This window comes from Anticarsia gemmatalis, chromosome 21 (genome assembly GCF_050436995.1).
Source record: "Anticarsia gemmatalis isolate Benzon Research Colony breed Stoneville strain chromosome 21, ilAntGemm2 primary, whole genome shotgun sequence".
Classification (NCBI taxonomy): domain Eukaryota; kingdom Metazoa; phylum Arthropoda; class Insecta; order Lepidoptera; family Erebidae; genus Anticarsia; species Anticarsia gemmatalis.
The window spans coordinates 10,002,598-10,027,500 of NC_134765.1; the positions used below are offsets into that span (position 1 = coordinate 10,002,598).

General features: G+C 35.8%; 6 protein-coding genes across 7 annotated transcripts in view; 3 read left to right on the forward strand and 3 right to left on the reverse strand.

The window, feature by feature from the left end:
* The first annotated feature begins 791 nt into the window (after positions 1-791).
* Positions 792-2,297, forward strand: Trs20 (trafficking protein particle complex subunit 2). Its single transcript, XM_076128730.1, has 3 exons — positions 792-1,006; positions 1,158-1,307; positions 1,641-2,297. The coding sequence occupies exons 1-3, from the start codon at positions 914-916 to the stop codon at positions 1,818-1,820; spliced, it is 423 nt and encodes a 140-aa protein (XP_075984845.1). The 5' UTR covers positions 792-913; the 3' UTR covers positions 1,821-2,297.
* A 144-nt stretch (positions 2,298-2,441) lies between these two features.
* Positions 2,442-4,338, reverse strand: LOC142982302 (uncharacterized). Its single transcript, XM_076128729.1, has 4 exons — positions 4,110-4,338; positions 3,670-3,909; positions 3,138-3,284; positions 2,442-2,720 (listed from the first exon to the last, which is right to left on the reverse strand). The coding sequence occupies exons 1-4, from the start codon at positions 4,195-4,197 to the stop codon at positions 2,662-2,664; spliced, it is 534 nt and encodes a 177-aa protein (XP_075984844.1). The 5' UTR covers positions 4,198-4,338; the 3' UTR covers positions 2,442-2,661.
* Positions 4,339-4,614: 276 nt separating this feature from the next.
* Positions 4,615-9,811, forward strand: Polr3D (RNA polymerase III subunit C53). Its single transcript, XM_076128605.1, has 9 exons — positions 4,615-4,858; positions 5,200-5,321; positions 5,811-5,920; positions 6,268-6,406; positions 7,053-7,130; positions 8,482-8,591; positions 8,926-9,039; positions 9,219-9,326; positions 9,636-9,811. The coding sequence occupies exons 1-9, from the start codon at positions 4,698-4,700 to the stop codon at positions 9,792-9,794; spliced, it is 1,101 nt and encodes a 366-aa protein (XP_075984720.1). The 5' UTR covers positions 4,615-4,697; the 3' UTR covers positions 9,795-9,811.
* Positions 9,812-10,197: 386 nt separating this feature from the next.
* Positions 10,198-11,167, reverse strand: mRpS26 (mitochondrial ribosomal protein S26). Its single transcript, XM_076128606.1, has 2 exons — positions 10,610-11,167; positions 10,198-10,433 (listed from the first exon to the last, which is right to left on the reverse strand). The coding sequence occupies exons 1-2, from the start codon at positions 11,075-11,077 to the stop codon at positions 10,260-10,262; spliced, it is 642 nt and encodes a 213-aa protein (XP_075984721.1). The 5' UTR covers positions 11,078-11,167; the 3' UTR covers positions 10,198-10,259.
* Positions 11,168-11,452: 285 nt separating this feature from the next.
* Positions 11,453-17,742, forward strand: LOC142981989 (calcineurin-binding protein cabin-1-like). Its single transcript, XM_076128205.1, has one exon. It carries the CDS (start codon positions 11,537-11,539, stop codon positions 17,681-17,683), a length of 6,147 nt encoding a protein of 2,048 aa, XP_075984320.1. The 5' UTR covers positions 11,453-11,536; the 3' UTR covers positions 17,684-17,742.
* The window catches only part of Unc50 (Unc50 RNA binding protein), an 8,523-nt gene continuing 1,358 nt past the window's right edge, over positions 17,739-24,903 (reverse strand). Inside the window, exons 3-6 of one of the 2 annotated variants that reach the window (XM_076128206.1) lie at positions 24,524-24,644; positions 23,958-24,094; positions 23,465-23,566; positions 17,739-19,734 (exon numbers count right to left, since the gene is read on the reverse strand). In XM_076128206.1, the coding sequence (XP_075984321.1) occupies positions 19,586-19,734; positions 23,465-23,566; positions 23,958-24,094; positions 24,524-24,644 (509 nt within the window). In that variant the 3' untranslated portion in view covers positions 17,739-19,585. Of the gene's footprint in view, positions 19,735-20,395; positions 20,458-23,464; positions 23,567-23,957; positions 24,095-24,523; positions 24,645-24,903 lie in introns of those variants that run through there. The other variant, XM_076128207.1, reaches the window with a different exon arrangement.

Below are 24,903 nucleotides of genomic sequence, written 5' to 3' on the forward strand. Positions count from 1 at the left end.
GATAAATTCTCTGTCTACGAATATAAAAGACATTGGGATATAAGAACCTCGTTATTATTGCCGACTATTAATATCAAAATATCATCTTTATAAATTCCTTTCAGTTTGTTACGCATGTTAAACGATTCCAATATTTTCGTTTCCACAGTAATTAAAAGCTGATCGTAAAGAACACGCAGAAATAAATTGGATGTTTTACGGTCATACTTGGTCCAGCTATTGCGCCACATCATCAACTTATCTATCGGTGTGTACCATGAATCTGGAAATATTGGAAACAGTGCGTTATAACATAACGATTATATTATACATAATATATTGTTCTCAGACACATCTAATAAAATAAAATGCACTTTTTATTTTACTTGTGTTTGTAATATCGCAGTTCATTTTGAATTCTTCTTTTCAAATTGTGAGCCGTCTGCAATGCCCCTTTGATAAAAGTTAACTATTTCCTATTCTTTATTTAAGTTTTCCCGCGATAAGCGATTAAGTTTGTATTCTTGTTTTTTTTAAATTTTATCATATCGTGCATCATTTAGGCTGTTCTAGCTGATTTTCCAGTAACGTTCATAAGAAAGTATACAACTCATCTTAGAATTAATCTTTAACATTGCAGGTTTTCAGGTTAAACGTATAACACGAAATTAATCAAGGAATTACGTATTATATCTACTGTCGAGTCATAGCAGGTAGGTAGTTTGTTCAAAATAAAACACGTAGAAAATCTTTCCACGATAACTTTATGAACGAGCAAGTAAACGTAACTTTCTAACTGTCACTGTCATGTTATCATCTGTGACAGTTATCATTTCCGTAGTAAATAGCTGCCACCTCTAAATTTACTGAATTATTTTACGTGTTTCTATTTAAATAACAAAGTGTAATTTCATAAATAAATGATAATTTAAGAATGGCGGCAGGAACGTACTACTTCGTAATTGTGGGCCACTCTGATAACCCAATTTTTGAGATGGATTTCATTCCAGTAACTAAGGAGCCAAAGGTAGGCGAATTGGGAGTATCCTATACACCATAAACTCTGTAAAATTCATAAGAAAGAGGGTCTTGGAGGGTAGCAAAGGGTTCAACATTTTCCACACCATCTAGGGACCAAATAATGTATCATTACAATCTGATTTGTTTTTTTATTGTAGAAAGAAGACAATAGGCACTTGAACCAATTCATAGCGCACGCAGCGCTGGACCTCGTCGACGAGCACATGTGGAAAGTCACCAATACTTATCTGAAGTCAGTAGACAAGTTCAACCAGTGGTTTGTTTCAGCATTTGTCACTGCTAGTCAGGTAAACACCATAATATTACAACCCCATTATATGTTATCCATGTCTCATTTTTAAATAGTCGTAGGTCAAAGCAATCAAAATTGATACTAAAGCAAATATAGTTTTAACATATCACCCATAATATAGAAGTCACAATAACAGTTACCTATTACAAATAAACAACTAACTGATTTCATTGAAATTTGATAGAGTAAAAGACCTTAAGGCCATGTTGTACACTACATCAAACTTTGTAGACTAAGCTATATACATAAGATAGATGACGTTGAAATAATATTACAATAGCCAAGGATTTCATTATTTCACACATTAACAAAACATATTTGTCCTCAGATGCGCTTCATAATGGTCCATGATGCCCGCAATGAAGATGGCATCAAGAACTTCTTCACTGACGTGTACGAAGCCTACATCAAGCTGATGCTGAACCCATTCTACAAGGAAGACACGCTCATCACACTGCCAGCCTTTGAGAAGAAAGTTCAGTTTCTAGGGAAAAAGTACCTCACATAGTATAGCCTGTTTAATTTTTAGTTTTTATCTATAAGTATATTTATTTAGATAAAAAAAGTCCTTCCTGAGACCAGGTTCACAGCTAAGTCTTGGATAAAGTATTGACTAGATGAAGTGATGCATGAAAACTATTACTACATCACTACTTTTTAAGTTATACAACAATTATTCATAAATGTTGAAACTGGAACTTAGATAGACTTCAAATGAGAATATAGATTCTGTCATAAACTATCCTTTAGTGATGTGTGATGATGGAAAAATAGGATTTTATATAAGTAATAATTATACCAATGTTTGAGAGATGAAAAACAGACAGTTAAATTTATTCTTAAGTTGATATTGCTTTGAAGTAAGTATAAAGCATGATTACATAATTCTCTCCTAGTTCTAATGTTATTATTGTGTATAAGATGTATTTAAAAGATGTAAATATTATTGAAAATAAATAACTTTTGTATTTAAATAAAGATTATTTTTATTACTCAGTATTGTTGGGGTCATACAAGGGGATGATTGAAACAGATTATAAATATCAAAAAGTTATAATACTGAATTTAAATTAAAAACTAATTTACATCACAATTTCCTGGGACACTGTAGACAATAAAAATACATGAATCAAAATGTAATTTTATAATGTAAAACATCTCATGTCTTATTACAAAAAAATTAATGTATGGAGTCTACAAGTCTACAAAATAATGTCGTTAAAAACTTATACACTATTAATTAATTTAAAAAATTGTTCAACAGAATGTTTGGGTATTTTGGCACCCAGTCACATATTACCTCATTCTTAGTCTATAGCATGCCATAAAGCCTCTTAACTTTTTAATTGCTAATACAAGTCTGGAAGACCAAGGTCATCATCTGGAATGCTTTCAACTGAAAAATCATCTGGAAAAGATAATGTTATTGTTAGTTTACATATACATATAACATCATTTCACCTTTGCTTAAGAAAACAATATCAGGAACAGATCATTCAGAGAAGTAAATATAAAGTTGATTATTAAAGGTTTTAATGGAAAAGTTTGTTTGTTTGTTTTTTTGAACGTGCTAATCTCAGGAACGACTGGTCCGAGTTGAAAAATTATTTCAGTGTTAGATAGACCATTTATCGAGGAAGGCTTTAAGCTATATAACATCACGCTACGGCCATTAGGAGTGGAGTAGCAACTTAAAATGTTACAAAAACGGGGAAAATTATGACCCATTCTCTCTTACGTGACGCAAGCGAAGTTGCGCGCGTCAGCTAGTTACTAATACTAATACTATATACTATTGATCAACAATATGCAAAGTAATCACTACCTTTGAAGAACTCATCCTGATAGGAACAGTTGAAGTCCATGCTGTGTCTCTTAGTGTTAGGGGGTGGGGTGGTAGGGGGTGAGAATTGCTTCAGTATCTCTGGCTCAGGCACTGGCAGGTAGTCGAACAGGTCTCTGTGGTAGTTGTCTGTAGAAAAGTAAAATAAATTTGTTGATCAATCTAGTAAAGATCAGTTGTTGGTATTTGCAGTTACATAACTAATTGTGATGCTTCTAACTAAATGCCCTGTTTCTGAGGCATATTTAGTGGTAATTTATCTATTGTTTATGTTTATATGAACTTAAATACTTATTGAATAGATGAACTGAAATTAAGAGAGGTTCTTAATGTGATGTTTTTTCCATCTACTGTTTAGGCTGGTACACAATTTTAAGTATTTCCAGTGGCACTTCAATAAAACTTATATTATACTGTACTTACAGGGAGCGATTATATTTAATTTATTGTTAGACATTTAGGAAACTGTCACGATAAACTAAGGACGTAACAAAAATTACAACATTTTTCTTACCATATTTGTTGCAAGGTCTGTGAAATTCAACATCTTCACCACAGAGTCCTTGTTCACCAGTTTCATCGTTATATATCATGGAGCCGACGTTAACTGCCCGTGGTGTGAACACGTTACGAACAGGTGTGTTCCGTAACGCCTTCCCAGTGTTCGCGAGAAACGATTTCTTAGGCATTTCAGACTTTTTCACAGGTTCGTTAGGCTTTATGGGACCGGATGACACCGTTTTACCCATATTCTCTGAAAAACAAAGTTTGAAAAGGGACTTACATTATTTTCAGGGAAGTAGGGGGTAGGTACCCAATTGAGGCATTTTGTGTGAGTGCGATGTAACTATCCGAAATGAGATTAGAATCGGGTTAAAGTTAGTAAAATGCGATCTATTCTTTCCAAACAGAATAACCCAGCTAAACGATAATAAAAACAAACTTATTCCTTACCTATGTTGGACAAAGGTTGACGCGAGACATTCTTCACTGCTTGTCTCGTGATATGGTCTCCAAAAATACTGAACAAAGAATCAGCCATGTCGTTTCAAAATAATCCTTTCTTCCGAAAAAAAGAGCTAACAAATTTACAGCAGTCAGAATATTTTCAATTCACACAACCAAAACAATCGTTACAACCGTTTTTGAATAAATTTGGCACTTAACTTTTTTACCGGGTAAGAGTGAATGAGTGAACGATCAATGTTACTCCAAAAATTGGGTCCTAGCCTTTTAGCATCATTTATCTAAAATTCAGGAAATTATATGATTACTCCATTTATTCGTTCTTGGCTGTTTCATCGTCCGTTATGGGTATTATTTATTGCAAGGGTAGATCATGGCATGGCTGTTTCTCCATTCTTCGGTACCTAATACAGACTTCATGGTTTTTCAATTTCTAAAAATTTTTCTTTCTATGGCAATTACTCATAAATAATGTCAAAAAGTATCTGTCACAATTGACAGTATTACAGTGGAAATATCAAAACAAATCCATGCTTGCTTATTTATTTTAAAATCTAAATTAATTACGCTTATAAAATGTCAGATGATAAGTCTTCCAAAACAAACGGGTTAGGGCCGGACCCTATGCAAAGGCTGGCTTCGTTCAAGGCGCCGCGTGATCTAACGCTGGGTGGTGTAAAAACGAGCAAAAAAGTGTTCACACCTAACTTGAACGTGGCTAGAAATAAGAACAAGGGGTAAGTTTTATATACGTTGGTGTTCACAAAAACTATTCAATTCGATAGACGGCTATTGAGTTCAGTCAAATAAAGCTTATAAATCATTACCACCCGTGAGTTTCTGGCCGCAGTAAGAATGTAGTTATATTTAATGATATATTGATCTTTCATGAGCGTTTAAGCTTAAAGTGTTCAGTGTAGGCCTGATTTACAAACCCTCGCACTTATTAACGTCTGTTGGAAAGCTTGGTCCTATATGTAGTGTATGAGATTATACAATTTGTTCTAGTGATGTTTGTTATTGCACACATCCCTTATTTTGTAAAATACTTAAAATGGTAATGTATTAAATGTTTCAGGCCATTACCAAAACAGAACAACCAAAAGAAGGAACACAAAGACAGACAGGACACAAGAAATAATAGACATAAATATAAGAATGGACCCAACATTATCAAATCTAGTGGAGTGTTCTCTGAAGGTAAATATACATACATATATTATCTTATACTGACTTATTAAACATTAACCCTCTTATTCACAAACACACTATAAACCTATTTTAGTAAAAAAAACCACTGCAATATGTTTTCTCTTTTTCATTTTGCTAAGGAGTCTTTCACTCCAAACAAAATATCTTTTAAGCCTTTCATAACTTCATATATTTTTATGAATATAGTGAATACACTTTACTATGATTGTTTAGGCCATAAATCATGCATTCTATGGGAAAATACTTGAGAAAGAAATAAAAGTAAGTCCTTCTTTCTACTTGTAGTACAAAGTCCAGTATGTGTATTTAATATGGTTGTATAGTAAGATATTGGTGCTGAAATATATTGTAATTTTTTCTAATCTTATTCAAAAACTATGTTTGTATCTTTACTCTGATGTCATCTGGCATTTCTATGTATGTCTGCTAGTGACTCTACTTAATGTAAATAAATTGTAATGTATATAATTTTTCCAGGTCTGGGCAGTGCTGAACGCAGCCAGTCCCGAGCTTCGTATGCTACGAGAGAGGCAGACACGGCACAAACCATGCAGAGACCTACTATCAGAGTAAAGGATGTGGTTAAGGTAACAACTATTTAGTAACTTAACTTGTAGTTTAGTGTTGCTGTCACCAAGCTTTGGCGACACTGTTATAATAAACATTTGATGGCATGTAATATAGGTTTAATGCACACAGCTATGGTAGTTGTCTTCCAAATTCATTCTTTGTCATTACAAAAACCCTGTTCAATTATAATGGAACAGGGATTTTCATAATATTCAGTATTTTGTTGAAATTAATGTGCTTAGATCATAAAAGAAGCAACACAAAAGATTCAAATATTATGGACGTTTGTGTACAATCAAGTATAAATAATCCTACAAATCCTGCCATTTTAATGTATAACACATTTGTATGTTTATAAATATAGATAGACAAAGAGTTAGAAGAACAGAAGATCAAGACAGTGATGGGAGAAGTCGGCAACATTGACGATGAGAACAGCACCGAGGACTTCAAGCAGGCCCTAGAACGAGACGCACCGATCAGACTGCCTATGGATGATGGAGGTATGTGTGTTGACATGTGTTAGTTCAGGCAGCATGTCTTGTGTGCTTTCAGTGTACAGGATTTGTATGTTTGTTAAATCCTTAGTAAGATTAGTTGTTTCCTAAATATTGAAAGTCTCAGTCATGTTTTGTGTGAATTTCACAAGAATTTATTCATAATTTCAATGTGAAATCAAAAAAATCTAAATTATGTCTGATTAAAATTTTATCTATTTAGTCATTCTGATTTATTGGTTCCTGAATTTAAAGTATAAAAGTGTTTTTAGCATTGAATATAAGCTACTTAAAAGCTAATATAAGCTAATTATAGTATAGTTAAATATTTCAAAATATTATTTTTATTCCCCATTTTACTGTCCAAAGTATCAAAACTAAAGCCAAGTTTAGTTGTGTAACTATTGTAACAAATGATTATAACTCTGTCTTGTTTCAAAAGATAACGCGCGTTTTATTTGCATTTTTCCTTTGTCAAAAAATACCCTATTAATTGCAAACAATTTATTGTAGTCCCCATTGGCAATATTTTCAAAATTATTCATCTAACCAGAGACTAAATCTTTACTTCTTAGTATAGTTATTAGACTTATTAGTTAGTTGTATGGAGGCGTGAGTCTCCGTGTGGTCTAACATTGAGTTCTGTTTATAGGATGGTCCCAAGTAAAGCCCACAGTGAAGGTTAAACAGGAGGTGGTGATCAAGAGAGAGCCCGACGACATAGACTGCGGTATTAATCATCATCACTGTTATACTCCGAGTTATACGATCTGATTAACTATAGTTTTTCGTGTTTTGGTCTGCTATTGCTATGCTATGCGATAAATTAGAATTTAATATGATGATTCATAATTTGTTTTTTTATAAAGAATAAATATTATTTTGTTATTACTCAAGGCTTTAAGCTTCCCTCATTACGACTTAGAGACTTCTGCCCAGCAATGGGATTCTTACCCACTTATGGGCTAAATTAATATATTAGAAGCAGGGTAAAGGGGAAAGCAATGTTTTGCTGGTATCCCTGTGTCCGATTCGGTCACTATAGTTCTGTCGAACTTAATAATTTAGATATCTGTTGTTTAGGATTCATTATAGGATAGGGAATTTTGTCAGGATCGCACTAACTGGCGTTCTCTAGTCCCCGCCTACCCCCATGTGAGAAAGTCGTAATTTCAAGTAATTGTGTTCAAACATTTAACAATTGACCATTGATATTGCATAGCATTGCATTTTTAAAAGAAGTATTTTACTCGCGTATTGATAGCTTAATGTTTTACTCATACCTCTTACCGAGAGAGTTTATGTGCGAGTATAACTGCGGGGTATGACCTAGGTTATATGTTTTGTCTGCAGCTCTGCGCGGCTGGGCGAACCGTTTTGTCCGGCTAGACGGAGACGCTACATAGATATTACGTTTATTTATATACACCTTTTTAAATATTCTTAACTTTATTTAATCATTTTATGCTAGCTCATTTTCCTTTACATTTAGTGGTGGATTTAGGTATGTATCATTCGGCTTGTGCAGATCCCATTTATATAAACTTCTAAAGAATATCTTATTGATAACTTTCACAGCTTGTGCTATAACGACCATTATATACCAGCCAGAACCCAGACCTTTAAGAGTAACATCTATGGAATGTAAGCTAATGTTCACCTAACATTGCTTTAACGGATCTAGAAACTAATATCATTTATTGATAGTTAATGTATCCTATTGTCAGTGAACTATATGAAAACTTTTAAAATGATTTTTGTACATAACCTTTCTTCCTTTCTAATTCATACAAATATATGTTTAACTAATAAAGGTCGTGTGAGCTCTGATTAGTTATACAGTTTTGCCACTTTGAATCAATTTTGAAACTACATATAACTGGAAAATACACTACTAATCAGAGCATGCACGACATTTTTTAGTAAGATAGTAATATATAAACTTTATTATTATCACCATTACCATATATAAATAGTAATATAAGTATAGCCCTATAATAACTACTGCTGGTTTCATAAGCATTGGGTGATGGGTCATTGAACATTTAGAACATTGTATTAGAGGGTAGTTTTGTTTTCAGTGAACGACGTGGAGGAGAAGCCCGCGATCCCGGACATCAAGGAGGCGTTCGACCACACTGACGTCGTCAAACTACTCAAGAGTGATCAACCGACGCTTATACTGTTACAGGTTACTATTTATATTACTTTATGATAATAATGCACTAAAATGAGTATTTTGTTACTGGTATATGGACTAAAATAACGAAGACTTTATATTCATATAAGTATTTACATTGGTACTAGAACAGTTTAAAGAATCTGTAGATCATGCAATTATGACAAAAGTAAATAGGTATACATAATTCTAGCTAAAATTGTTATAATTAAAAAGGGTTAAGTAGCAGTAAAAATGTTAATCAGTAACAGCAGGAACATCCTTATCCAAATAGTATTTTCGTAATGCATACACATTGACTTGGCTGCAGCACGAAACGATGTCAAAAAAAATGTTGTGTTACCAGTTACCAGATTCTCTGCCGGGGCGTGGCGGTAAGATGGAGGATGACGCTCCGCGGCGCAGGAACAATGATGATGAACCCTCCACATCTACTGGCGAAACTAGGGAAGAGAAACCTGTAAGTAGCACCAAGCTAAATAAACATAGTTATTTTAACAGTGCTTTGCTTCAAGTTAGTTATTTGTTCCCTCTTTGTTATGTATTTTAATAAAAACTTGATTGGGAAAATTAAGCTTATAGGCGACAACAAAGGAGCTAGTTTATTTTTAATTTATTTTACTGGCTTTTCTTCGACAGGTGGACAATCGATGTCGTCTCTCAGATCTAGAAGAGGGTCGTATCGGCAAGTTACGAATACATCGCTCTGGACGAGTCAGCCTCGCGCTCGGTGATACCATGTTTGAGGTACTTGTTCATTTACCTCTTACTACTCTTGAATTTCTTCATTTAATTAGAAAGTGATGTTACCCTACACCTAATTGATGTTTTTTTTTAAGAATACTTATTACCGCGCTCTAAATAATGATAAACAAATACTCTTGCCTTATTATGATGGACTTTTGCCTGATACCTTTTCGTTTTTTTTAGATTGCCTTGGTTTTGCTTTTGCCATTACTATCCTTTTGCTAAGCACATCCATAACAGTAGTTGAAAAAATATTTTTAATGACATTAGTTATATAATTTACTGCAATGTTATAATTATGGTTTCCAGGTATGCATGGGCACTAAAGCAGCATTCCACCAGGAAGTGATGTCAGTGGCAACAGACGAGTCGTCGCGCTCCGCCAACCTCGTTGCGTTGGGCGCGTTGCAGCACAAACTGAACCTCGTGCCTAACTGGGAGACCATGTTCAATGATATGTCTGTCTAGTAAATTATTATATGTTATTGTGGAGTTTTATTTATTTCATAATGGGCGTCTGTTTGAACAGTTTCAGATGGAAAGAACAGTGCCATCTTTTTCTTTGATAAAATCCTAATCAATCAAATTAAGATAATACTGAGTAAATGAATATATGCCAAGTATTGGTACAATCAGTTATAAAATCTGTGTCATTATAGAGGATTTACTAACCAGGCAATAATTTGTCTATTAGTTTGATATTTAGGTAAAAATGTTGTCTTTTTCCTACTATATGACCTTGTTCAAAAGGGGGCAAACATGCCCAGTATGTGGCAAAAATTTATATAGATGTAAAATTATTATATTATAAATAGACATTGTTCTCCCTCTTGTTTATACTTTTCTTGAACTACACAATAAAACAGGCAAGAACTCTTAAATATTTATTGTACCTAATTTATTTACAAAACAATCAGTTTTCTAACTATATCTCTAAGCATTCACGCTGGCTGTCTTTTCTTCTTTGGGGGGAGCGATGGGAGCATCCCGGCCTTGGTATGTGTTGCCTTTCAAGTCTATGGTAAAGTTGTAGTCTATGGGATTGGAGAGGGCATGCTCTATGGCAGCATCTAGGTTATCTAGGGTGATGAAGGTAGAGCTCAGTTCCTGAAAAAAAAAAAAAATATTTAAAAAAAAAATAAACTATTACTGTCATGCTTACAAATTTTTCTTTTTTAAAGATGTGGCTGAATTCTTCACTATAACTGAAGACATTCACTGAACTGAATAACACAATTAATTGTTTTTAAAAATGTTTCTATGGAAATATGAGTTTTGCCTACCTTCTCTTTCTTAATGGCTATTGAAGCCAGAGCGATTCTTTCCTGTTTCTTCAAATCTTCCGTCTGCATTCTCCTCAAGGCGCGCTCCTCTAACTCTTGCACCTGGATCTTCCTTCTCTCCTCGCGTTCCTTGGCAACTTGCTCGTTCCACTTCTCATTCAACTCGACACACTGCGCCCATTCCTCCGCCTCTAAACGTAGGGACATCTCCGAGCTAGCACTCTCACGGGTCGACTTCTCTTTTATCATCTCCTCATGATAAAACCTCCTGACGGCGCGCATCTGTGTCTTATAATTATTGTGCAGGCGCTGTAGTTCCATACGCTCTTCATCAGATATAACTGGACGTTTGGGAATACGATAAATTTTGCTTTTAGCGACAGGCAACCATCGAGGTTTTCTGTGTGCCTCAGCCGCTTGTATGACCATTGGCCAAGCACGTTTCAGCATCGAGTTCTGTGATAGCATTATTGAATATTGTGTTTTCCCTTTTAATTTTTATTTTTCAAACACTGATTACAAACGCCCTAACCTAAAATTTTATTGTCAATTTGACAAATGTCAATGACAGCCAGCAGTAAACGTTTCAGCTATAACATCGAATACAAATCAATACATTTAGCATAAGATCCTGGTACGATTTTATTTCGTACAGTATTGAATAGAAAACCAAGTGCATTTATTTTATTTCGTAGTAACTTTTAGATTTAAAAGCTGTAAAATATATAAATTAGTATTAAAGTTTGATGTTAATCAATCACATGTTATGGAATCATCGACAGCGTCTATCGTTTATCTCCTCTCTAGCCAGCTATTTATATTATGTCAAATAAATGTCAAATTCACAAACAGACTGAGTGCGAGCCGGGCTTCGCTGTTTATTTATAAGAAAATCAATGGATACGACAAATTAAATTACAAAGCAAGATGATAAAGATATCAGCGTTAAACGAGGAATCGGAGGAGGAGAGTGGATCCGAGGAGGAAGTCACTAGAGAAGCATTAGAACAGATCGCATTACAGCAGTACGCTAAAGCTCTTGAACTTCAAAGAAAAGGTAGTCTGAAAGAAGCTACACAGTTACTTAAAGACTTGTTAGACACAGAACTACTTTACGATGTCAAGAAACCGGCGCCAGGAGAGAAAGTACCAAGTCCTTTGTTCAATGTTAAGTACTTGTCGTATAAGAACTTAGCGTCGATGTTGAGCGCCTCCGATGAGGTCGACGAGGCGATAGAAGCGTACTGCGCGGCGTCTGAGCTTGACGACACCGACGTTACACTCTGGCATCGACTTGGACTGCTCTGTATGCGAGGAAAACGCTATGAAATGGCCCTACATGCATTCCAGTGCGGTGTCGAGCGCAATCAGCAACACTGGCCCTGTCTAGACAAAATAGTTACTCTTCTACTAGGCCTAGGATACAAAGAAGAATGTATATCTGTCATACATGACACTCTTCAGCTAGATCCTGGTTATCTTAGAGGCCTGGCTTACAGAAAACATATTTATACAACATACAGATACATTAGAGATTATATGGAATACTTGAACCCTATATACAAATGGGATGAGAAGGAAGATGAACCATATGATGAGACAAAAGCTGAGATACTGCTGAAAGAAGCCGACACTATACATGAATCTTTTATAGAACAACAGAGAGCAGCACAGGTTAAATATGTGTTACCGGAACTAAAGCTAGTGAAACCAATATCACATTTAAGTTGGTTATCAGTTGGTGAGTCATTAGTGCACATGCATCATCACATGACAGAGGAGTGTCACAGTCATGCCAGTCCTCTAGAGTTAGTATTTGAGAAGGAGGAAAAAGAGGAACCCATGGAGGTGTGTGAGGAACCAAAAGAAGTAGAACCGGTGCCTGAAAACAAAGAGAAAGTTGAAGAGACTGTTACAGAGGCTGAGAAAATAGTCGAAAATGTTTCAGAGAATGAAAACAATGATTTATCAGATAAGGACAAGGCTGCAACAGACACTGAGAAAGTTGAGAGTGATGTAGAAGTAGTGCCTATGGATACAGCTATTGAAACACAACCTGAGCCTAAAATACCTAAGAAAACCCCTGTAAGGAGGCGAGGCAGTGCTCTCAGCTTTCTGCAACAATGGGAATGGTGTAACAAACGAAGATCTGGTCGTAAGAAGCCTACAAGCAAACAGGAAAATGAAGACAATATCTATGAAACTTTGCGTAAAATGGTGCCGATATGTTTAGTACCTGAACTGATTCAGAAAAAAGAAAATCAGGCCAGAGACACATCCCCAGATACAGCAGACTTAGATAAACTATTTGAAGAAAAAGAAAAAGTGGAAGAGAAGGAAATAAAAGAGTACTTTGGGTCTGAGGATGAACAAAAAGATGTTAAAAACTTCATGACTAAATACACTGAGAATAAGAGAGATATTATTGACATATTAAAAGATTTTTTAAGTATTTTGGCTGTTAAATGGAGAGAGAAGTGGCCTGAAGGACTTGCTAATGTGTTTATTGAAGCTAACAAGTGTTACATGAATCATGTTGATGCACCAACATGTACTAGCGACAATCATGAAGACTTACTTCACTACACTACAGTCAATATTCTTGTAGAAGAGTTCTCAGTGAATGAGAAATTAGTGTCACCTTCAGAAGAGACGGACAAACAGAAACATGACTTATGTATTATTGAGTCTATTGGCATTATTTTAAACATGAAGCCTCATATCTTTGGCAGTACAGACTGTTTGGATCTTATGCTCAGATTCCTATGGGTCAAACTCCACATTCATATGTTGAACAAATGTAATGAGTTTGCTTTAGACTGCTTCTATCAGCTGCAGTATGAATTTGAAGCGATGGAAGAGCACCATGACACTTATAGTTTGAATGTCGTTAATTTTACTTTCAAACCAGCCATCAATGAAAATGAAATTCTTGCTGGGATCAAGTTTCTCGAAAGAAATAAGAAGTTGTCCACTGTTATGGATATGTATGAAAGAGGGAACTATGAAGAGGTGCTTTCAATCGTGATAGATTCCTTTGAACACTGTAAGACTATGGCTAGGAGTGAGGAAGAAGAAATGTCCTTAGACTTTGCTGTCCAATTGTCAGTTATATTAGACACTTATTGGGCGCTAAACAAGGTTGACGAATGCTTCAAATGGTCCTTGATTTGCTTACACGAAGCTTTAAAACACTACTTTAGGTACACAACTGGTTCTCAGGAGTATGATAAATGGACACTTACAGTTGTAAAAATCCTCTGTTGTATGGAACACATCCTTACTACTGAAGGTCTGGCGTGTCTTGATGCTGTGTCTCGTAAAGAACTCGGCCAGGGTTTGGAAGATCTCATTAGAATAATCGGACATCAAGTAGAGACAAATACTACTGAGATGCCTTTCGGTACAGTCACGCCTTGGATCATAATGCATTACATTTTGCAAAGAGAAGAAGACCAAGGCAGGATTCGAATTGTAGATAAGGACAAAGTAGCTTCTGAAGATGTTCCTAATCCATTACTCGTGTTATTCATCGCACATGAACAGTTAGGCAACAGAGGCTGGTGTTGTACAGCAAAAGGGAAACTTCTCTATTTTATTTTGGATACCGTAGTGCCGAGGTTGCGGTCACCATCACTCTCTAAAGCTCTAGAACAAGTATGTCAGTACATGGAGCAATGTGTCTATTGTCTATTTGGACATCCCGTCAGAAAAAACAAGTTGAAGTATCTAGTTGATCATAACGTGACGGCGTTTCAGTTAGATTGGAAAAGAGCGCAACAATTGTACGAAATATTCAGACCTCCGCTATTACCCGCGCTTGAAGGCAAAGTGCCTGGAATAACGGCTGATACTGAGCAGTTGTTCCATCGAATACTTGCACTGCTGCCTCCAGAGTGTGACCCGACGAAACATCTGCCTGAAATCGAGAAATACATCAAGGGAGTTGAAGAAAAGTTACCTGTGATACCGCCTCTTATACCGTATAAAATGAAGGATATCTATTTTCTATTGGGAGATTACTATTTCAAAAAGGAGGAAGGAAAACTGGGCGTTAAATTCAATATGTTAGACGTTGTCGTGAACAATGATAGACTTGAATCGTGGGCGGAAATATCTTTGGCAAAAGCTGTGAATTTGGAGAGAATATTGAACTCTTGTAAGAATCTAAATAACGAGAGAGAGTTTTTAAATCCTGCTAAATCTGTGATACGTTGTTTTAAGCGTTCCTTGGAGTTGGATCCCACGCATTGTAACATGTGGATAGAGTATGGGATGTTTGTGTACACCGTTCATTCGTTCTGCTCTCGACTGTTGAAGCAAGCGAGCGAATCTCTAAGCATGGAAGACTTTGAATCTTTAGAGAAGCAAAAAGAGGACATGTTAGATACGACTCAAAAATGCTTCGTAACAGTTATTAATGAGTTAAACAACAGCACAGATTCAGAGAAAGCGAACGAAGATACATGGCTATATTTCTACATGTTAGGGAAAATCGCCGAAAAGAGAAATAAACCTCCCTCCATTTATCTAGATTACTACATGAAAGGCGTGAAATGTTTGCAGGAAACAGACGCGACTTACCCTTTGAAAATAAACTACAATACACCAACACATTTATGTATAGAAGTTTTAGAGCTACACTATCGTATTCACGCGTCTATTCTGAAGTATATTGAACAACATGAGAACAAGCCTATACCGGCTTCAGTTGGAAAAGTATTCTCCACTTGTATAGAGGAATGGAAGAACGGTCCATTTACCAAAAAGCCTAAGAAAGATGGTGCTATGGATACGGAGACTATTGCAGAACCTAAGCCGCCCGAACCGGTGCACGCAGCGAACATACTCAAACGGTCTATCAGTGACGCGGGCGAAGAAGAATCACATGAAGCAAAAAGACTTAAAATGGAATCAGCTGCAGCTAAAGTACGGCGATCGGCTTCATATGACACGGAGAGAATCGCGTCTAACAAAGACCCGATTGTACAGACTACGGAGGCAACGGAAACTGCACCTGCAACACCTGTAGAAGAAAAAACTCAAGATGTTGTTGTGGTTGAAGATAAATCAAGTTCTGATCTACCACCGCCTCCTCCCCCGCAACCAACAGAAGTCAAAGACAAAGAACAGCCTGTAGAAATAGAAAAACCAGCTGAAGAGAAGAAGGAAGAAACGGATGGAGAGAAGAAAGGTGAAAGTTCTAGCAGTACAAGTTCGAGTTCGTCCTCAGATTCGAGTTCTAGTGAGTCATCTTCTGATAGTAGTAGTGATTCTAGCAGGGATAGTGAGTCATCGTCCAAGTCGTCAAATGACGCGAAGCCCCTCACTGAGGATGAAATAATGAAGATTGTCTCATCTTGTCTGGATGCGTTAGAAGACTGCACCAGTCGCTTCCCCCTGCATTACAAGGCGATATACAGACTTGCTCACTACCACTTTTATTATAAAAAGGGCAAAGATATTGAGCGATGCAGAGATTTAATGCTGTCGACCTTCGCGGCACGGGCCGGTCAGAAGTTAGGAGGTTTGTTCAGTGAGAGGAAACATTCGAATTTCTTCAACAATATTTGGAAGATTCCAGTGGTTGAAGTTGAAAGAGCTGGAGGTTTCGCCTTCCATATGAGTCGCTCTGTCTTACTCACACTAGAGATATTAAAAGAGATAGACGATCATAAAACGTTATTAGACATCAGCTTACATTTGCAAAGAATACCTGAACCGGATAAAAAGTATTTACGTGATTCTGATAGAGAGGAATTAGCGCAGCAAGCATTCTCACTATGTGTACAATCATTGAAGGGTCAGTTGACGAAGTTCGGTCAACAAGCCGACTTGAAGAGCAACGACGTAGAACGGCAAGCGCTCAAGAGCTTAATGTTGGACATCTACAGAGCGTACCAGAGAGCGCAGAAGCAACCAAACTCCAAACAATTCACACACCTCTTGATAGAAGGGTACAAGCTTGTGACAACGGAACCTATTGCAGAAAACGCTAATTTGGTTGACATTAGTATGAAGTACTGTCAGAAGTTGATCCAGAGGTTGAAGCATGAAGCTACGATGGCCAGTTTGGATAAAACGCAGAACGCTCAGAAGAAACAAGCCGCGAAGGCAGCTGTCGCGGCTGAGACTGCCAAAGCAGCGACAACAGCGCCACCTGTTGTACATCTACCGAAGCCGGACCAGCCGCCTAAACCTGCAGTGCCACAACCACCACAGCCTGCGTCATCATCATCTAGTGGTCTTCCCAAGATGTCTCCTCATGAAATGGCAGCCGCGTTCCAGAGCTACTTGCCGATGTTAAACGACCCCGTACTGTCTCAGCAGACGGCAGCTGCACTGTCCTTGTCTTACTTGAGCAACATAAGCGCTTTAGCTGGTTATACGTCGTTGCAAAGCTCCTTACAGTCTTCCTTACAAAGCTCGCTACAGAATTCTTTCCAAGCAGAATTTTATCGCCAGTTCTTAGGTCAAAGCTTTTCGTCATTCCTACCACCTGTAAAAAAGCAGAAACGTGGTCCCAAACCGGCGCAAGTGAGGCCACAATTGAATCAAATGCCGAAATCTAAGTCATTCTCTGGGCCAACGATACCTACAGCTACAAAGTCGCAACCGACACCCGTGATAAGTTCTTTACAGAAATCTAGTTCGACATCATTGGCTCCGAGTATGGGGACGGTGTTACAGAACTTACCTGCTTCTATGACGGCTAATTTATCAAGTTTTGGTGGGCATTCGTCTCATTCTATAATACCGGCACAGGCGCATATGTCGAGTGCATCGACAGTGAACGCGGCGATACACACGAAACCGCCTATGCCGCACCAACAAGTCAGTCCTGGCAAGACGTTGCAAGAGAAACTAGCAGAAAGGCAGAAACACTTGCCTGTGTCGAAGAATCAAGATATAAACGCATCTATAAGTAAATTACCGTCGTCACTTACTATTACTAAGACGTCGGTACCTAAGCCGCCTGTGAGAAAACCTGAGGCGAAGAAAACCTTACCTTTCAGTACCGAGAGACCAAAACCTATCACTACAGACGAGGTCATTGTCCTCGACGATGATTAGGGCATGTATCAATGTAGAAATTTGTATCACTAGTAATAAATGAAATCTCACAGAATAAACATTATTTTCATTTATTTCTTATAAAATATTAAGAGCCAGTTTCACAGCTTATTAATAAGTGTCCGATAACCTCCAGATAAAGTAACATTAATATAAAAAAAATCTTAAAATTCCTTCTGATAAGTTATCCAATACTTATTCACGAGTGATGAAACTGGTCATATATTATTTGACTATTTACAAATTAATGTAATTATACCAAAATATTAATTTACATTGCTTGTCGTTATATACCTTTTGGAAAACAAGGAGCATATTATACATGGTTTAGCATACAAATATAAATGCTATATTTATCAATCAGTCTGTAACACAAACTATGTAACATTACAATAATTATATTATATATTAATATATAGCCCGGAGTTTGGTAGCGTGCCCGGTAAATGACAATAGGCTCGCCACCGCTTTATGGGGCTGGATGGGTATATTAAACACCTGCCTAAACCTTTAGGTGAAAGAGGCTTTGATATTATGTAAATAGAAGCTTGAGGATAAATGAAAGTTCTATATTCGGGGCATTACAAACGTGCGAACTTCATTGTCACATTCCTATGGTTCTTTTAAATATGACGTAGTTCGCACGTTTGTAATTACACGAATATATTTATTAATAATTTCTAATTAAGGAATAGCCATTTGCGAACGGTATGGATTATTTTTATTCAATGATAATTCATCTTAGGGGTTATTCGCTTTGAAATTGAAGCCTTTTCTGGATGGAATACATTAATGTCTATTGTAGGTAACAACAGTAAAATATACAGCACATATTTTACGGAAAATGGTTTTCTACTATTTTTATTAGTATAGAAGTTATGACACAACTAAAAAAATGATTAACTAGACTAGAAACTAAAACAATGAGTAAATGAGTTAATAAATAACAAGATTTAAAATAACAAGCTTTACTCTTCATTTCATTTTAAAATATTGTAATTCCAAGACCTAGTTTGGTAGATAAAAAATATTTTGACGATTTCAAATACGTGTTAGAGCATATTTGACTTCGATTTTGAAATTGAACTGCGTTTAATACGCTCCATTTAACTGTGCATGTCTGAATATAGCAACAAGTCGCAGAAGGCTAAAGATATTATACAAGAGATGTAAGCACAGAGCGCTGAGTAACGGAGATGCATCGGCTTGTACTATATTCAGTAGATCGATTTTCCACAGTCGGTACTGTCGAGTATCGAAAGTTTGACATTTAAAATGTACTGCCAAAACAGTTCCTGAAACGCCCGCTAGAGGCGCTGCTCATATTTTCATACAACTCGAAAGCTCGCCGGTTTTCGGTAGTCGATAGTGGTAGAGAATCGAGCTACAGGTACATAAAGTTATCTGGCGTGTAATTTACACATAGGATGTTATATCTAGCTTCAAAGCCGAAACTTTCAGATAAATATACTATACGTAACCGTATCCAAAACTATATAATATTATATTTCTGTATCTTTAATTTGATAATAACATCCATTTATTTATAGGAATGCTGAAAATATTTTCCTTCCAAACCAAGTTTATTATAACATTTCATCCTCGTGCTCGGTAAATGGCAATACATGGGACTAACATTGGTTAAAAGCGAAACGTGGTTGTATTTCACCTCTACATACAACTTTCGGGTATAACAGGTATGCATAACTTTTAAACTCTCGCATTGCATGTCTTGGCGAGTGCAACCTGCGGCGAAAGTTAGGAATTTTAAGGTAAAATGCGTGTCCGCGTTTCATATTCTATTATACATATAACAAGGTATGTATGTATATTTCATTTATAAATATAACCAGTGAATGTTTTCCACGCGGCACATAGTCTTAGTAGGTAGTTGATTGAACACTATAGTATTCTAATCCTCATCCGTGACTCGTAGAACATCATGAGCATCTCGCTGAAGTTCCAGTGCATCAGCAGCGTGGCGAGGTAGCCGAGGAAGAGAAGAGGCAGCGGCATGAGGAACACTCGGACGTTGTGTAGTATTGGCAGATCTGCAACAAGGAAAGTTTGTTGTGTAGATAACTAGAGGTCGCCCGCGACTTCGTCCGCGTGGAAAACCTTCCCGATCCCTCGGGAACTCCGGGAAGAAAAGTAGCCTACGTGTTCTGTCTCTTTAGCTATCTATATACCAAATTTCATCGTAATCGGTTCAGTGGTATTTTCGTGAAAGAATAACAAACATACATACATACTCTCACAAACATTCGCATTTATAATATTAGTAGGATTTGATCATTTGAAGGCAATTCAGTCATAGTATGATTATGAAGTTATCTTATAGGCTCCCAATGTGAGTGATACCCCTCTATGCGCTGGAGCTTTTCGTGAGGTGCGGTGGAGGATCAGAGATAAATGACAATAACAAAAATTAAAAAAAATAGTTTCGTTTCTCTTTTTAAATAAAATGTGCACTTTTTGGGTTGAATATTGTCATTAGGCTAGTACTGTAACTATCTATTTCATGTAAATGTTATGTGGTTTAAAATGATAAAATGATTTTATTCTTGGAATTTCAGTGTTAGTAAATTTATCGAAAGAAATAAAACATTAGAACACATTTATAAACAGCTATGTATATTCTTCTAGTGAAAGTATTTATACCCTCAAATGGATTTGTAACATTCTATAACACCAAGACATTTAATTAAAGGAAATTTCATTCAAACATCAAATTTTGATACACAACTCACCATAATCAACAACTTTTCCATAATCTGAAAGTGAATTTGTCACTTTAGTTACTTACTTTAACTTAAAGAAAGAAAGATCCAGAATACTACAAATGTAGTTAAAATTGGACGTAGTTATGAAAGAACGTTCCAATCCACACGCAGTTCGAACTGAGTAAATCGCGTTTTTGTAATTTTGTGGTACGCTTTTTTTTGGTAGCGAGTACAGCTAAGTAGTATGTATCACTGCAACTAAATAAATAAACTTTATTTTTAAATATACTTGTCACTAAAATTTATTCATATTTCTCATACAAATTATGAAAAAAATGCACTTGGAACGTTTTTGAAAAAAGGCTTAATGTATGGAAGTAGATTTTAACATAATTTGCAAAAACGTTCCAATATGTTACAATTGCTATATTTTGGTAATTAATATATATATTTTCTAAAACATAAGTAAAACAATGAAACATTATTAAAACATATTTTTTAAGAAATATTCATACATAGCTGGACCCACGCAACTTCGCTTGCGTCACATAAGAGAGAATGGGTCATAATTTTCCCCGTTTTAGTAACATTTTTTACTGGTACTCTGCTTCTACTAGTTGTAGCGTGATGATATATAACTTACAGCCTTCCTCGATAAATGGGCTATCTTACACTGAATGATTTTTTCAAATCGGACCTGTAGTTCCTGAGATTAGCGCGTTCAAACAAAAAAACAAACTCTTCAGTTTTGTAATATTAGTATAGATAACATTTTTCATTGCTACTCTGCTCCTATTAGTAGTAGCGTAATGATATGTAGCCTATAGCCTTCCTCGATAAATTAACTATCTAACACTGAAATAATTTTTCAAATCGGACCAGTAGTTCCTGAGATTTGCTCGTACAAACAAACTCTTCTTTTCATTCAGCTTTATAATATTAATATAGATAACATGTGATGTATGAGAAATATGTGAATGTAAATTTTATTGTGATGATTTTCCATACGTTGATACAACTGTATCAAAAAAAATTATCAAGATAAGAAGCTGGATTTCGATCTAGATGATGAATAAAAATTATAATATCACAATTTATTCATCATCCAGATCGAAATCAAGCTCTTTACCGAATCCATCAGCATCGTCAATGGCGTCATTATTTTACTTTTATTGTTGTCTTTTATTTACGCGAACACGACACATTTAAATGAAACAACTTTTACGGATTATTTTGCGATTTATTAACATTTTATTTAATTGACATTTCGAACACTACAGCTTTGGGTTAGTCCCTGAGTACCCCGATCCCCGAGGCCGCCGTCCCGGAGTACCCCTATTTATTTTGTCTTGATAAACGATTCTTTAAAATCAGTTTAGCGTAAAAGTACCGTCAGCAAATGATATGTAAAATACATTTTTATTAATTAATACTTAACTTTAAGGATTAGGAAAAGATTATTAAGTCGTGCTTGGCTAAGGTAAATATTATAATCAGAGAATACAATCCAGAGTACTCTCCTAGAGCAATGACAGGCCTAAATTACATATTATCATCTGTGCGAATGTGCATCTGTCTCGCATGTCTTCCGTCACATGAAATAGAAGATGGTTGATTGGCAATAATGGAAAACAGTGATAATGATTGATAAAGCAACCTACGATAAGGCACAAGACAATTTGCGTTTTAAGGCAATGATGATGATGTTGATGTTCCATTTTGAGTTCGTATTTTGATTTTCTGTACTGAAAAAGGGACTAATGTGATAGTAATTAAAGCCTGCGATTGTTCTAGGAGGCTCTAAATTATATTCTCTGGTTATAATATTAGGTCGGAGAAAAAGTCTTTTCGCATTATAGTATGTATGAACTTGTAATAAAATCTTTTCTCTACGCAAAAAAGCTATTTGGGTATTAATAATATTATATATTATTAATATTTGGGTACCTCACGAGCTCACTGAAAGAAACCTAATGAACCGTGTACTCATTTAATTTTGTGATTCTTGAAGCCAAAGAGATTTTATTACAAGTTCATACATACTATAATGCGAAAAAACTTTTCCCCAACCATATTTTCCTTAACTATAATCTTTTCCTAATCCTTAAAGTTAAGTATTAACTAACAAAAATTTATTTGACATAGCATTTGCTGACGGTACTTTTACGCTAAACTGACTTTTAGTCGTTTATCAAGACAAAAATAAATTGGGGTACTCCGGGCTTCGGGGATCGGGGTACTCAGAGACTAACCCACAGCGTTTTTGGGGTCATAGGCAGACTAAGGTTTACTTTTACCAATATGAATTTATTATCGTCACGTTATATATAAATTACCTACATGGAATGTTTTGAAGAAATAGATAGTAAGAAGAAGAAAAACAAACAAGATGATTGGATCATTATTTTTATGTTATTCAGTCCAACACGTATTGAAACAGAACGATCCAAATGAATTGTCATTTATAATTGTTATTTTTAAAAACGATCCAAGTTGATTGAGTCTTTATTCTTATTTTATTCAGTCCAAAATGTAATAAAATATAACGATCCAAATGGAATGTCACTTTTTAAGATTTAAAATTATTTATTTTAAAACGTTTCAAGATGGATTGGATCGTTATTTCTATTGCATTCAGTCCAAAACAAATAAAAATAGTACGATCCAAATGTAATGTCACGTTATACGATTACAATTTAGATCTTTTGGTACGTTTTATCATTTAGACCGTGTAATTATTTCAGTAGTTATTGTCGTAAAAGAGTCAGTGTCTTCACCACTAGATAGGACGATCCAAAATACCTAGCTTGGGCTCAAAAACTCAATTTTGACCACCTTGTGGATTGGAACGTTCTTTCATAACTACGTCCAATTACCCCTCATAAAAAATCTGTTAATATATTATATCATTAATGTATTTATATGTATTTTGAAAAAGTGGTCATGAGTGTATGTAAAAAATTTTTAAAAAGTGTGTGATTTCATCTTTTTTCATTTCAATGCCAAAAATTTAAATATTTTTTTGAGTTTGAAATTAAATAAGGCATAATATACTTACTGCTGTATCCCAAGAAGGTGATGTACAGGTAGTAGATGATGGACGCCAACCAGAACGTGTTGGATATCAGACACGAGAAGAAACTGCCGTTTGACAGCACACCTGGTAAATAAACAAACATATTTACAATATTATACATTAGGATATATTTATGTATAGTATGGTGTTCCAAGTTATAGTGATCAAAGTTGTACACTCTGCCCAAAGGCTTTGGATATGGATAAACAGCTGTTATTTTATTGACATAAACCAGAACCGACTATTTACTACATGGCTGCACCTATTGCTAGGATTGTTTTTATGTATTATATTAAATTGTATGTAGTTCAACTCGGTTTAACTTGGGATTAAGTATAGGTTACCTTATTAGGTGGAATTTAAACAGTTGTTTTTATACATTTACTGTCCTTTATTTGTAAGATAGGTTATCAGACACTTAACAATAAGCTAAAACTATCCCATACTACTGTAATACTGGTCGTTGTATACTGACTGTTAAAGAGTACAATCTGGAAGCAGTGCAGCAGCGAGAGCGGCGGGAAGAAGGCGTTGATGTGCACGTCGAAGGCGTAGCCCCACTCCACGTCCGGCCCGTCCGGGTCCCGCCGCAGGTACTTGTTGCTCATGTACCTGCAATATACACACCATTGTACACAGTCAGTAAAGAAGATCGTTACTTGGCTGTAAAGCTTAGTAGCAATAACAAATTTAGTGTTAAATAAATTAACAATTAAAATTATGCCATAGCCTACCTTTCTGGGAGACGGGGCAATGTTTGTATGTGCTAGATTTAACAGCCCTGGGCAATGTCTCCAGCAGAAATGATGGAGGGTACCTGGAGTCTACCAGGCCAAGTTCAGGTTGAGGTCTTAGGAACCCTTCATCTCTTACATGAGAGGCAATTGCTTTTGCCACTTGGCTATCACCACATATTAGCGCTCATACAGCAATAATAGCAAATATGTATTGTATATGCGAAAAAAAGTTCTGCAGTTTGACACCCTACGAAATGAATCTGGGAATAATTTTTAATTAAATCTCACTAATATAAATACTAACCATAAGAATGTGGAGACAAGTAGACCGACGCCGATGAAGTCCACAAATACGACGAATAACACGAACAGCGCGAGCTCGCCCTTCGTCAGGTCCATCGCGAAACCAAAACATATTGATGATACTGAAATGTTTAATAAGTTCATATTAATTACTTGTTATTGGTTATACAACCGTCTTTTAGTGAATATGAAATTACATTACTGAGTCAAATCTAGTCAATATTTTTAGTTATTTCATCTCCCTTAAAGAATTTCCTACCAATAATTACAATGTTGAAAAAGTTAAAATTTTTCTTTTAGTATCCCAGAGAATTCTAAAAGGCTTGTAGTTTTAATTTCCTTAATATTATATGCCTGTAACCTGACAAATAGGCCACAAAA